This window comes from Carassius auratus, chromosome 16 (genome assembly GCF_003368295.1).
Source record: "Carassius auratus strain Wakin chromosome 16, ASM336829v1, whole genome shotgun sequence".
Taxonomy (NCBI): domain Eukaryota; kingdom Metazoa; phylum Chordata; class Actinopteri; order Cypriniformes; family Cyprinidae; genus Carassius; species Carassius auratus.
This window is the reverse complement of record NC_039258.1, coordinates 12,389,613-12,405,395: the sequence shown is the minus strand read 5'-3', so window position 1 is coordinate 12,405,395 and position 15,783 is coordinate 12,389,613. Positions and strand designations below refer to the sequence as shown.

Genomic DNA, 15,783 nt, shown 5'->3' with positions numbered 1-15,783 from the left:
GAAGTAAACGTGTTCTTCAATGCGTTGAAGCAGCATTTGGAAAAGCACACGCCCACTGCTGTACCTTCTGGCACCCTGCCGCCTTGACTGACAGTGCCGACCCGCCCTGCGCTGAGTAACTACCTCACATCCGATGTTGGAGTACACCTAAAATCGTCACCCATACTGGAACTTATACACGTCTGTGTACGGTTTTCAGGTTGTCCTTTCAGGTTTGCTCTGTCTATACAAGGTCTTCTTAGGTTTTCCTTATCTATCACTGAAACGTGAGTGCCTTCAAAACTCCCCATGGAATGTGATACTCCTTGATCTGTATTGGATTATGTTACAGAGAACGATATCACTTTTACTACAAAAGCCAGCTTGTTTTGTGGACTCTGATTACTTCATATAGGGTTTCCTACAAACAAAACATTTAAAACAGCCACCGAAGGTCAATCGCACAGCATGGTGTGGTTTATGCAGGTTTATGCAAATGAGCAAAAGAATCTCATTTAAAGTCAACACGAAAATGTCCATCTTTATTGTATTCTGTTTCTATCTTGTGCATGACTGCTCAGTGCATGTTATTCAACAGAAGAACATTTGTATTTCTTTTGTAAGTTTGCTCCACCTCTTCAACAACTTCTATTTTGGATGACATCATCTAGGCTCACTATATGGCCAAAATTATCAGGACACCTGACCAATATACCAAAAGGGACTTTATTCATAGATGTTAATTTAGAGTTGGTCACTCCGTTGCGGTTATAACAGCATCCACTCTTCTGCGAGGGCTTTCCACAAGATTCTGGAGTGTTTCTGTTGGAATTTTTGCCCATTTATTCAGTAGAGCATTTGCGATGTCAAGTGCTGATGTTGAATGGGAAAGCCTGGCTCACATTCCAGTTTATCTCAAAGGTGTTGGATGGGGTTGAGGTGAGGGCTCTGTGTGGGCCAGTCAGGTTCTTTCAGACAGGCACCTCCCAAAGTGTTGCCACAATGTCACAAGTATTGTATTGTCCAAAATGTTTTGGTATTCTGAAGCATTTCCCTTCACTGGAAGCCAGGGGCCTAGCCCAACCCCTGAAAAACAGCCCCATACCATTATTCCTCATGCATTATGCAGTCAGACAGGTAATGTTCTCCTGGAATCCGCCAAATGGAGACCATTTTGAAAAATTTTTGAACAACCATTTTTTTTTCTGCTGTAAAGTTGGGCATTTTAACATGGGGAGTCTATGGGACTGACTCCCTTTTGCAGCCAGCCTCAAGCGGCCAGTCGATGAATTGCAGTTTTAGTCACTTCCTTATTGGCTACACTAGAGAGAGCGGGAGGTTGCCGCTCGATGGAGACTCGCAGATCAGAAGCATGATTCTGTTAAAATCTAGATTAAAGGCACATTTCTTTAGCCAACCATTCACATAATGTATCTCATAACTTTGTACTTCAGTTACATCTGATCGAATGCACATTTTCATTCTTTTGCTTGGGTTGATAATTTTTTTGGCTTAGTTGGAACAGCAGATATGCAATTTTTTTCTCTATTACCTTCGCTGTTTCTGCCATCATGTGGTAACTAGGAATTACACAAGTTTCAGTCTGGATCCTGCCCTTACAAAGACCTTATACGACCGAACACCTGAGAAGAGATTATGCCAACCCCACAGAGGACCTCAGATGATGCCAACCCTCAGACAACATACAAAACTACCAAATTTTGCATATGACAATAAATAACTGCTTGATATTTTCTGTACATTTCTGCCATATGGACATCAACTTAAGATAATCTTATAGGGCCTTATTTTAACGATCTAAACGCAAAGTAGGTGCACTCAGGGCATGACCAAATCCACTTTTGCTATTTTAATTACGGAAAAATGGTTGGGGCACCTGGGGCACATGGTCTAAATTGGTTGTCCCTATTCTCTTAATGAGTAATGGGTGTTTTTTGGGCATAATGTGCAATAAACCATTCAGAGTCTCATCTTCCATTCCCTTTAAGAGCCAGTTGCGCTCGTGCCATGATGGATTTGCTATTTACATGGCGGAATTTGGCAAGCGCAAAGACAGAACGCATCTCCGAGATGAAACGGAGCTGCTTGTGTGCAAGCAAATAGTTAGCCTAATTCTGATACATGCGATGACTATCCATTATGACATGTAGGCATTTATATATATATATATATATATATATATATATATATATATATATATATATATATATATATATTATTTATATATATTTAATTAGCCTACAAAAAATGATTATGCATTGCAATCCTTTAATTTTTTATATTTGGCATGTTTGTGTGCTGCTGTGCGTCCCTGTGTTTAATAAGCAGCGTGTACGTGCATTGTGGACCCGCCTATGCTAACACACTCTTTAAATAACAAAGAAAAATATTGTGCCAGACTTTAGACCAGGTTTGAGTCTATTTTCAGCTCCTTAAAATAGCAATGTGCCTGAATACACCTCTTTTTTAGACCAGCACAAATGGGCGCAAATGCATTTGCTAATTAAATAACGTGGTGCTCATATCTATCTATCTATCTATCTATCTATCTATCTATCTATCTATCTATCTATCTATCTATCTATCTATCATCATCATCATCATGCATTTCCTTATTTCCTAAAACTGTAAAACATCTATTAAACTATAAAGAAATGCTTACTTGAGAATAGCGGTCAATGGGAAACAAGCTTTTTGGCTGAACAATGATTCAGTTACAGCATCTACCAGCAGAGGCTAACTGTTCATGCTAACAAGCCAAACCTTAAGCCTTTGGTGAGATTGCAAAAATGAAAAAGGTTGTTTCATGTTGACTTTCAGAGCTTTGATTCAGAGCAACCGTTAATGTGATATATATTTAATAAAACTGTTAGTTTCTCAAACATCTTTTTGATAAAAGTGTGACTAATTTTCACATGTCCAGAGACACAATTTTCCATGCCGGCTGTGAAAAGAGCATCCATGATGGCTTTATCTTTGCTCAAGGCTTCCGCGCAGAATCTCTGAGATCAGTGGATTTTATCTTTTAGCGCTTTTGTTCCTTTGATCAGATAAAAACTGACAACAAATATTGAAGAGACAACATGTGGTATACAGCCTTCTACCTCACAACTGATGCAGAACGGAAACTTTAAATTCATGTAATCAAGAGGTGCTGCCTGATGGCTACAAGAAAAATATATTTGTATCTGACAGATAATAATTGAAAAACAAATAGGTTCCTAAACTCAAATATTGAAAGGTGTTAATATAATCATGACTCGTAATGGATGAGCAACATGCAAAATGATTAAACACAGCATAAATGTAATCTAAAACATAGAAAGCTGTATGAGTATGACAAGTGCATTGCAAAATGTTAACTTTCATGAATGCAACCATAATACTGTACATGCAGCAAGTGGGAAAACCAGTGGGTTATCATTTGAGAATGAACTATCAGACATGTCATAAATTGGGGACTCACATCAATGGCATCTCGTTCAAAGATCCTGAGTTGGAGAAAGAGCTCTAGCTTGATCTTCCGTTCCTGAAACAGTTCCTCCATCTGAGCCTGGGCCTCGTCCAGCTGCTGCAGGACGCTCTCGATGTGAGCCATAGAGCTGTTATGAGGAGTTTTATTGCTGGAGATTGCAGAGTCTCTGCAGTCAGAAAAAAAGGTAATGCACGAGCATTAGAGACAACGTCTACTACAGAATATGCAGTACCATACAACTTCAATAAAGCATCTTCTTACTACAGTTTACTTAGTTTATTCAGATTAGGACATGGGTCATAGATAAACTCCACATGATATTGCAATAACATTGCAATATCAACTGTAGACATAACTGAAAAGTGAATTAGTTATTGAGAGTAACACGTTTACTGATGTTTCAGGATGGATTTTCCAAAACATGTGTAATTACACATTTTTAAGGTGTCCGTGGTGTGCATGATCTTGCAGCCGGCTAAATTTGCTCTATTGATAAAACCTGAAAAACTTGCATTTGCTTTCGGCCCCCATGAGGTCACTAGTTTCATAAAATGACTAAATAATAAAAAAAGGCAAAAAGTGTCTGCAGGGTTAGGGGTTAGTAATTGTAATTAATGCAACAGCCTCAATGGGATGCTAAGGCCATTGCATGACGTGCATAAATGCTCGAGTCAGAATTCTCATGACAACAAGTCAGTGTCATTGGGAAGTACCTGAGCTGCTGGATAAGATCCTCCCCTTCTTTAATGACGTTGACGGTGACCTGTAGGGTGGTTTGCTGCTGCTGACCGAAACGTTTGATCAGCTCCTGCACTGCCTCTACTGACTCAGCATAAACATCATCTAGCAACTCCTTCTGAAGCTCCTCCAACCATGTCCACAGCTGCAGAGAGATAACATCATTACCAGCCAATCAGAAACCTCACAATATTATGAACCAGTCAGTGACCCAAGTAGATTCATGGGTCTTCAAACAAATGACATTTGTTCTATACTCTAAAAAATATCCAAATGCACAAACATGGCAAGACAAACAGCCAGACCGAACGGCTGGTGTTGTTATTTCCTGTGAATGGCTTCATCTTATGTGAGCTCAGGATTAGCCATCTGCCTGTGTTGGCATGTCAAAGAGTGTATCTCCTGCCACAGCAGGCCATGCCTGTTCTTCCACACCTCCCCATTGTCTTTTTCCACCTCCACCGTTCTCTACCTTTCTCTTTTTCCAAAACTCCAGCCTTTAACCGCTGATTAATACCTATACCGTTATAAAACACACTCTCAGAAACAAAGATGTCTATATATGCCAGCCTGCTACAAATAGCAGATGGCTAACATTATGCCATATGGAGACATTAAAGAGAGCATTGTTTGCTTGTATTAAGTATATTATGAATCATGTACACACTACTACTCATTATCATTCACTGTTTGTGGAATATAGACGGGCCAGAAGTAAAGAGTTCTGAATATATAAGCAGACATATTGTAAAGATTTGAGGTCCAAACCACTAGTTTGGCTTTAAAGCAAATAATGTTTAATTTCCGAAAGTGAGAGGCTGCATGGGATTCTTTTAGCATGTAGGACACAGTTGAGACTGACTAGTCAATTAGTTCTGCCACTAGTGAATGTGTGGGGTCTGTCAAGTAGTCGTGAAACACAGTTTCAGTTGTGCTCGTTCTATGTAGGACAGCAGGAGGGAAATTCCTCTGTCAACAAACTAAATAGCATTAACAGGTTTTTTTGAGATGGAGTTTAATGTGCGTGAACATATACATTTTTTTTTCTAATTCTTATGTCATCTAAAGGCTGGCATTAACTACAGCAGCATGACTCCATGTTTTTATTTATCTATGTACAGTATTATTAATTTTTTTAAATATATTCTCATAAATATCTGGTATCATCTCAATTGTGACAGTCTCTCTGTTAACACACTCTACATCCATGCAAGTGAAGACCAGAAAAAAAAAAAAAAGTACCTGTTACATCATATTCAGGAACACATTTATGTCAAGTAGAACACGTCAACACTGGCAAACCCAGACAAATCCACACCCACCAACACCCATTCTTATTTTCTCATAACGTACCTCTTTGCTGTGAGTGTGGAAGGCCACAGACATGTCGAGCAGGACTTTGCGTTGTTCAACCCGTCTTACGAAGTCCTGGATACGATCTTCCAGCTGGTGTGCAGCCTGGTAGATCTCCTCAGGGTCACACTCGCCCGTCTGAGCCAGCTGCTCTGCCGCCTCCAGGAGTTTGTCTGCATTTGTGTAGGTGTTCTGAGAAACATGCAGAAGTTAATATGCATTTGACTCATTTATGCGATGGCCTAGTTTTGATTATGGATGGATATCCAGGTGGACAATAGCCAAAGCGATGATCTTACATCTGTTTCTCCTTACCTGAGCCACTTCTTCAAAGTCCTCATGACGTTTCTGTAATGCTCGAGCCCTGTGCAGAGACTTCCCTACTCCTGTGTGCTTACTCAGGAATGCCTCACCATGGTTTTCAATCCAATCTAGAACCTGTGTGAGAAGATATTCACAAAGAAGTGCATAAACAAAGGTTTAGAAGGTCAACAGAACCACTAAATCACTATAAAAGAACCAAAAAAGTAAGTACCATAGTACGTATTATTTTAATAGAGACCAGATCCCATATGGAATACTTTTATGCCGGGTATTTTTTTTTTTTTTTTTTCATCCTTTTTTGTATGTGGATATCTTTTAAAAACATATATATATATATATTTTTTTTTTTTTTTTTGCATACAGATTTGTAATGGCATACAGGTGAACAAGTATTATTAACAATTCAATGCGGTGGTGTCCAAAATCTACTTCTCAAATGTATATTTTGTTTCTTAACTGGGATAAGGACTTTGTTGAACAGGAGTGACAAGACATTCACAAAGAGAAACATGCTCAGAGTGTCAAAAGAACCACCACCTGCATTATAAAAACTAATCATTAATGAGACACTACATATTTATCTTTTTAGAAGTAAAAATATACAAAATTGTTAGTACTGCAAAATGTATATAATTTTAAATAATTAAACAACTATAATTCTGTCCAATATACTGTGTGTGTGTATAATAATATATATTTATTTTATTTTTTTATTTATTCAGTCATTAATTTTCATAAGATGAGGATTTTCCAGATTTTTTTCAAAAAGAAAATATTCGTTAACACTTTAGAATAGGGAACACTTATTCACTATTTACTATGGCTTTTCCCTCAATAACTTCCTAATTTGCTGCTAAATTAATAGTTAGTAATGTAGGTATTAAGTTTAGGTACTGAGTATGATTAAGGATGTAGAATAAGGTCATGTAGAACAAGGGACATTAATAATACATGTATGGAGACATTAAAGAGAGCATTGTTTGCTTGTATTAAGTATACTATGAATCATGTACACACTACTACTCATTATCACACTACTCATCATTCACTGTTTGTGGAATATAGATGGCCAGAAGTAAAGAGTTCTGAATTTATAAGCAGACAAATTGTAAAGATTTGAGGTCCAAACCACTAGTTTGGCTTTAAAGAAATAATGTTACATTTTAATTAATTAATATGTGCTTAATTAGTATTAATAAATGGCTAATATTTTAGTAATATTCATGCTAATAAACAACTAGTTAATATACCTTAAAATAAAGTATTCATTATAGAAATGTACATAACTTTTACATTTCCTGACTTTTTTCAGGCTTTATGTGACCGTTGGAACAATTTCCACAATTGGTAACACTTTACAATATGCTGTCATTTGTTAACATTAGTTAATGAACGAACAATGAACAGTATATTTATTACACTATTTATTAATGTTTTTTGATGTTAGTTAATAAAAATACAGTCGCTCATTGTTTGTTCATGTTAGTTCACAGTGCATTATTTAATGTTAACAAACACAACTTGTGATTTTAATAATGCATCAGTAAATGCTAAAACTAATATGAACTATGAGCATAATAAATTCCACAGTGGGAACCCTGTAAAAGTTCAGTACTTTTCTAACAAACAGACAAGACAGACAGACACATATATAGACTTTAAATACAGTATATTTTATGATACTTTGGCTAAATGTAATAAATCTGATTCATAAATGTAAAAGATTTCCACTGCATTTCCAATGTAAAACCAGCAGGTGGAGTCTCAAAGCATCAGGATTCACTGCGACAGCTCAACACCAGTATGAACATCAGCACCAAACACGCAGTGAGGTCATCCTGCAGAATAAGCGAGGAAGACTCTGGTGTCTGCCCTGATGGTGTTGTCTGAGAGTATAATAACTGTGTTTATTATAGATATCTGATTAATGGGGTAATATCTGTTGTTTCTCACAGGTATGCATGAGCATTCAAACAAATATGCAATATTTTACCAATAAAAACATACTAGAAAAGGTTTTTAGTGAGTATTTAATATTTTCTTAACCATTTGAAATCTACAAGGTGGAGCTGCTAAGACAGATCTCGCATCCGAGTTTGAAAGCTTTCTACTTGCCTCAAAAGACGCCAGCGCACACGGCGAAAACACACTCTCCTCTACTCATGCATATTTCATTATGCCACCTTTGATCTGGCTGAATGTGCCATACACAGAAATATTCAGAGCTGTTTGTGTGGTGGCATCTGTCAGTGTGTTTGTGATTAGATGCAATCATTTGTTGTGCAGATGTTGAGTCTCCTGCTCACATGGCTGCTGTCTGATGTCTAGAGGGTTTTAGAGGTCCCCTATGCCTGCATCATTTTATGGGGCAAACCCTCAACATAATGAGGCTGCTGAACACAGTTACCATGACAACTGATACTGAATGCATCTGAGAGGGAAAAAAAAACAACAACTGTGGGAACAGTGTGGGACAGACCGTGTGTGAGAGAGAGTGAAAGAGGCATTTGGACGTTGTTTTGAAAAAGATTACAGAATTTTAATCTTTTGGGGTAACTACTGCTTTAGAATTTCTTAATTATTTAATAAAAATAAATTAATAAATGATGCAGTGATGCCTAAAATCGTACTTTCAAATTTATATTCAGTTCTTAAGTGAGCAGAGAAATCCTATTTTAAATAGACTAGAACTCACTTTATATTCGACATAACGATGCCTCACAGGCATGTAGATTCTGCCATTTTATTCGGACAAAGAGAATAAGAAAGTGGACCAGAATCACCTCATCTATGAGCAGGAATCATTTTAGTGTCACACTATCATATTTATATTCATATGTCAAACCATTGATCATTTCACTAGCTAGGACCACGCCACAAACCAGCTATGCAACTGGGCAAGAGTAGAAAGAGGATGAAGGGGTCGAGGGAATGGGATGATGGTCAGGTTGATCAGGGAATCTTGAATTGATGGCTCAGGGAGACTCAGGGTGGGGGTACCGTCTCTAGCGTATATTTAGGCCAGACAATGAGGAATAAATTAAATTTTAATATGTAACTTTTTGTAAATTGTAAATATGTAAATATATAATATTATATATGTATATATATATATATATATATATATATATATATATATATAAATTACATTAAAAAACTTTTGACCCCATACTGTATTTGTTTAAATTAACAATTATTTATTTATTTATTTTAGCTTGATGGAAGAAAATCTGTGCTAAATCAAACTAAAATTGACCAAAAGCAGGCAGATCAAAATCACTGTGAGCAGAAAGTGAAATACAGTGGAAACAGTCATGTGCAAGTAGAAACTTCAGGGAAGTGGGTGAGAATGAAATGAAAAAAACCTGTCCCGCACAGATGTCTCCTGCAACATTCTGACACTTCATACACCCAGCAAATCTCTCACTTCACAAATAACATTGATTAAATAAAATAAATTGAACCCACATCCACATGAGATGTAAAAAAAAAAAATATTTACAATAATAAATAAAAAATAAGTGTCCTACCTGCTGGACATCCTGTTGGAAGACACAGAGCTGTAGCCGTTGGTGAAGACGAAGTTTGCGGTGTTGCCAGATGTTCTCCAACTGCCTCTGGTGATGCAGAACCTCATGAATGATGTCCAGAACATGGTGCACCGCCTTGGAGTAGTTAGCCGAGGCAGTCAGCGAATCTGCACTTCCTGGGGTCAAAGGCCGCTGTAGCTTATCTAGTAGGGCTTTGCCATCCTGACTTACCTGGGGATGTACAGATAATACACATCAACAACCAGAAATGTTACTTACAAAAAAAATCCCACCTTTATTTGAAAATCAAGTTCATTCATGAAACGTCACGTTCTTTTACATCCCATACACCATTTAAATAGTCTGGTACAGTGTTTTTTGTAAGTTGGTCCTGCAGTGCACTATTAGAGTTCCTTTGAAACCCTCCACCTCCCCAGCTCCACTTGTCTAGTTCTGCTAGGGGATTTATGTGTGTTTATCCATGCAGCAGCAGTAGCGTATCTTACAAGCTCACAGCAACATGTCTGTGTATCTACCGGCAGTAGCAAGTCCATAGATGTGCGTTGCAGATCTAGTCCGCAAAGACCAAATACTTGAACACTGTCATATTCAGAAAAAAACTATTACAAGTTTTTTAGTTCTTGCTCAGATTGGAGGTATCCTGAATTTAGTCTTTAAAGTGAAAATATTCACAAACACAATCAAAAGTTTTTACTTGAATGGAGATTTGTACCTCAGAATAGGCAGCGGTTATGTGTTCATAGAGACCCTGGTGGTGGTGGATGGTGTCTTCCAGGTCCTGTAGCTCAGAAGGAAGTTCTCCCTCTCCACAGGCTTTACACCAAGAGTCCATGTTGCTCATATACTAAAAAAAGGCAAGAATATTCAGCTATTGGTTGTTAAACCAACCACATACACATCTGTGATCTGTTACCACATACAGGAATGATTATAAAATAAGTCAAGAATATGACCAAGTGTCAACACAGCAACTGTTGTTAGGAGGCTAACTTTGAGCCATCCAACACTAAGTGATTTACAACAGTGTCTTATGTAGGAAAAGATTAAATACATAGCGATTAGTCTCTACAAATAAATTAGTTAGGTCCTGTCTCATTGGGAGCTAAATAAACTGAATGGATATTGTGTCAACCTAATATTGATGCTGACAAAAGATGTTACATGCTCAAAGTGAAAGATAAAGGACAGAAAGATGAAAAGAATGGATTTAATTCATCTTTTTTTCCAGTACAGGCTTATCTACATGAAGTATTCAATTACAGAGTCTCTGAACAATCATCGGTGATTCACTTATAAAACAAGAGATAGAAATCCAAGATTTTACACTGAAAAAAACAACAACACAAACATAGTTTAGTCTGCCTGTGTATATAGGTAGACTGCCTGGGAAGTGCAAGAAGCGTGGCTTGCAGTGCTTTTAAAATATTTGTGAAATGTCAACACATGGATCCTAACCTTAGCCAGTGAAGTGATTTTGAGACAACTTGATGACTTGTTTTTCTGAATAACAGAAAAGGGATAAAAAGTGGGTATGAGTTTTTGAGAACAACACATCATTCTCTAAATTCTGACAGCCCCGCTAGAATACAGTACATACTTACTCGGCTAATTCAGTTTAGCTGAAAATACATGGGCATCTAAATGATATGTTGTTTAGAATTTAGTTTGTAATTATTTGTTTGTTATTAACGCACACATTGCATCATCATCAATGCATCAGTTTGTTTGGCCACTCAGTCTATCTGTAGGTATGCGTCTGCACATTTAGGCCTCACCTGGTCGGTTTTCTGGTGGAAGTTAGCAGACATTTCCAGCAGCGTGCTTCTCTCATCCAATGCAGCGGCAAACGCTTTCCACTCCTGTTCCAGCTGACCTGAGATCTGCTGAATCTGCTGGGTTGCATAGTGACCCGACTCCAGCAGCCTGTTCCCCACGGACATGATCCGACTGATGTTCACATACACATTCTGCAAGAGACCACAAAAAGACTGAGTGCTATATACACTGCATACTTATATCTTAAGAGATATAAAACAATGACCCAGTCACAGTAAACAGCTAGTAGAATGTCGAGCTCTGGTTACCATGCTTTTTCCTCACATGGGACTAATTACACAGCCCAAAGGCATTCAAAAGGGAATAGGATCAATACACAGAGAGCTGTCAGATGAAAACCTGATGGGGTTTTTGGTATTGGCCTGCATAAAACAATAAACTGCAGCAGTCGTGTCCATGCACGTGAAAACCTGGAGCAATACTATAGTCACATGCATAAACTAAAAACCACAATCAAACTCTTGATCCCTTAGCTTTAAATCATGTCCCAGTATAATGCAATGGATGCACGTTACTAAGGTGACTATGTCAGTCAACTGATATTTTTTTATTTTTGGTATTGATATGAAAATATGCACCCATCTGTTATACATTAATATACAACACACAAACACACACATCACCCGTGGATAATTCTATAAACTCTGGAAGATGTGCACACTCACATGTTGTCAGTTTTACCAAATAATGACACTTTCTTAATAATACAGCCTGCATATGAAGATAAGACAAGCTACTGGTGCCCACATGCACAAATGTATTTCTAACAGATGAATTCAGGATGGAAAATAGGGTTACTAACTCTCTATATCACTCACCCCGAGCTTGGTTTCAGAGCTCCTCGGGGAAGATAGACATGCACCACTAAACACAAATTCATCCAATCCCTCTGTTATGTATCACAGGCCTCTTGGATCACATCATGGAAACAATTAAAAGCTTCTGGTATCATTTTCATGTAAATCTAAAGCAGCTTAAAGAAACCTCTGGATAAACATATGCAAAATATATCAGGTGCTATTTTCATGCCAATGACCAGCATGTGGTTAATTAGCGAAACTGACTTCCACATAGAGGGCACATGACATTTGTATGATTTACATAAATGTATACAACTTAGGAATCATGTCTGCTGCAGAAATGCAACTGGACAAAGTGTACATTTCTAAGTATATATACTTTTATCTTTATTTTTAATTGACCTGAGCTAACATGGACTAACAATGAACAGTTGTATTTTTATTAACTGATGTTAAGAAAGATAAATAAATACTGTAACAATTAAATATAGTTAACAAATTGAACCTTTTTGTTAAGTCGGTAACACTTTAGAATAGGGAACACATGTTCAATATTAAGTATGACTTTTTCCTCAGTGAACTCTTAACTCTAAATATATTAAGTTTTAATTATGGGATAGAATTAAGGGATCTAAAATATGGTCATGTGGAATAAGGCATTAATATGTGGTATATATTTGGTGCCTGCAACTATTTTTTATTTAATTTGATGCATCCTTCCTTAATAAAAGTATGCATTTCTTTCAAAGACAAAAATCATACTGTCCAGAAAAGTGTGAACAGTTTTGTCTGTGTGTATATATTTTAAATACCTATGTTTCTGTTGATTGAATTTTACACGTTACATTTTTATATTCCATTTTCAGTTTTCTTTTTCTGGTACAAACACACACGTACACTTACTCCTCCAATGAGGAGAAACCTTTTTACAGTCCCCCGTCCCATTAGTATTTTGGTCAAGCACCTGTTATAATTATATTTTGGACAGAAATAACTTTAGCAATACTATGATCCATCATCTCATCCCAAAACAGAAAACATGAAAAAAGACACTTGAGTGTAAAAGGACAGTACAGACGAAGGAAGTGCTTTACAGTACCTACATTTGCACGGATCACATTACAGGACCTGAACACAGCCAAGACACACATACCACAGAACAAAAGCCTTCCTCACATGAGAAAAGAGAGAGTCATGCAACGACCTACCCTTCACTCTCAGACTCCCACGTTTAATATTATTACAGTAAACCTCTTTTCTCTTACAAATACAGGATGATTAGAAAAGGAGTGCCTGGAACATGATATATCTGGGACTAATCAATACACCAGCATGATAGAAGACTGCAGCCATGTGTAAAATGCCTTTAGCCAGTGAAGTGTTTTCTAAATGTTGTCCTCCAGACTGTCTATCATAAAAGAGTGGGAATCTGAGTTAATTTACAACTTGACAAGCGTAACGTTCCGCTCAGGTGACATTACCCCCGGAACTCAATGACATAGCTGCTTAAGCATGTCTATTACGAAAGGTTACAACCAAGCCCCCAGTGTGCCATGTGATGAACATGGATGTCTCCATAAATCGCCTATTTACTGCCAATACATACAGCAAATGCCACAGAACCTGCAGGATATTAACCCCAAGCCTACTGTATCATATTTGACATGCAAAATTCTAAATACTGCTAATTATCAACATGATCAATACACAAATTCTGCTCTTTGGACTTTTTTAGTTGTGGTTCTGTGAAATCTTTACTGAATTTTAGTAGGTAATATAAAATAACTTTTATATTATTAGCAATGTCAAGATGAACACTTAATGGACTTGAGCAACTTTTTTTTAATCATGCTAGTATCAAATAGTAAGTATGATATATGATATGCTATTTATTTATTTATTTGTACATCTCCCAATAATCAATGCACTGCATTGCACTATACTGAATGTTTTGCCCTCCCACAATAAAAACAACAGTTTTGATCATTTAACTACCGGTAAGTGTTTAAATATCATCTTACTGAGAATTGTTATAATTATTATTATTTGGAATAATAATATTATCTTATTATTGATATTATGATTTTATGTAAGCAGTCTTCTACACTGTTATAAAGATCATGTTGATTTGCATCACATTTACATGCCATTAGAATTTTTATCCTACTTCTCCTACACCGAATCTAACATTGAAAAAAAAATAAAAAAAATAAATAAAAACATTGAAACATGAAACATGTATTATCACCTTATCAAGCAATACACTTAATCGTACAATATAACCAAGTTAACACAAAAAGTGTTTACGTCCATTCATGCATCATATCAGACGGGAAGTAAGGCTCCTAGGACTTCCTGAGGAGGTGGCTGTAGTGCCCCCGGCTGCCCGGCAGTCAGGCTAACCCAAAACAAACATTTGACAAAGCATTTCATCCGTTAAGTTGTGCACAGTTATAGCAACGTGAGAGGGGGACGGACTGTTCTCACAGCTGAGGCAGGACATGTGATTCTAGCACACTCAGCCAAACCTAACACCCTAACAAAAGAGCAACAAAGAGCCTGATGAAAGCCTACAAAAACATCCTAGCAATTGGCAAGGACTATAACCTTAGAATTTCTGAAAATTCACGAGGGTGGAGAACATGAAGGCATGAAAATAGTAAAAATAATAATTCGATGCAGTAACTAAATTCTGCTTTTTACATTTATTTTGCTTCTAGATCTATATTCTTGTTTATGAACATTTGCTTTGTCTCCATACTTATGTTTCCTTATTGTTTATCGAAATCGGTTTTGTTTTCCATATCTATATTGTTTGTCTAGGACTGTTTACATCTATGTGTGTTTTTAAATGTTTATGTAACTGTTTTCATACAACTAAACAAACAAGAATCTATGTATAAATAATAAATGTAACTGCCTCATTCATAAAACTTCTGTAAGTTTAAGCTTAAATCCAGATTAATATGGGTGTAAACCGGACCAAAAAACTGTCCTTTGGATTTGCGAATACTTCATAAACCTTAGATTTGATTTAAAACTAAAGTGATTTGTGAAGTGAAAGCAATTTCATTGTTGTTTATCAGTGAAAGGTATCCTCACCTTTAACTCAGTGGTTAATCAATTATTTTTTTTTGTAAATATTATCATGGTAAATAATGGTATCAAAATGCAATTTCATCAGTCTGTCTAAAGAAAACAAAACATTTGGAAGTCTTATGCACATTTTATGCACAGTTGGGAGCAAATAACACTCATAAATACAAAATATTTATATCAAAATGGCTTTACAAACAATTTACACAAAAATTGATTCTGCTCATGTTTCATGAATGATACTCAATGTGTGCTTTAAGAGTTGAAAAGGTAAGCACCACTTACAGTACATTTTCCTCAAAAAAGCAAAAATTTAATTTGGAGTTATTAAACCTAATGACTTAGAGATAAAAAATGTTTATATATATATATATATATATATATATATATATATATATATATATATATATATATATATATATATATATATATATAAACCATAAAAGTATATTAACTACTGGTCTGTTTAATCATTTTTATGGTTTAATGACTAATTAATGTGTTAAGGATTTATATCCTTCAAATTTGCGAAACATTCTCTGTGAATTCCAAAAATATAAAAACATTTAAAACTACATGGATCATTTATCTGCAAGATGATACATGCTCT

The 15,783-nt window shown here is 36.3% G+C and overlaps 1 protein-coding gene across 3 annotated transcripts in view; it reads right to left on the bottom strand.

The window, feature by feature from the left end:
- triob (trio Rho guanine nucleotide exchange factor b) overlaps positions 1-15,783 on the bottom strand; it is a 159,082-nt gene that overhangs the window by 57,590 nt on the left and 85,709 nt on the right. For 2 of the 3 annotated variants that reach the window (XM_026284127.1, XM_026284128.1), the window contains exons 8-15: positions 11,217-11,408; positions 10,897-10,941; positions 10,154-10,285; positions 9,421-9,651; positions 5,882-6,004; positions 5,567-5,758; positions 4,189-4,358; positions 3,467-3,641 (exon numbers count right to left, since the gene is read on the bottom strand). In XM_026284127.1, coding sequence (XP_026139912.1) covers positions 3,467-3,641; positions 4,189-4,358; positions 5,567-5,758; positions 5,882-6,004; positions 9,421-9,651; positions 10,154-10,285; positions 10,897-10,941; positions 11,217-11,408 — 1,260 coding nt within the window. The remainder of the gene's footprint in view (positions 1-3,466; positions 3,642-4,188; positions 4,359-5,566; positions 5,759-5,881; positions 6,005-9,420; positions 9,652-10,153; positions 10,286-10,896; positions 10,942-11,216; positions 11,409-15,783) is intronic. The other variant, XM_026284129.1, reaches the window with a different exon arrangement.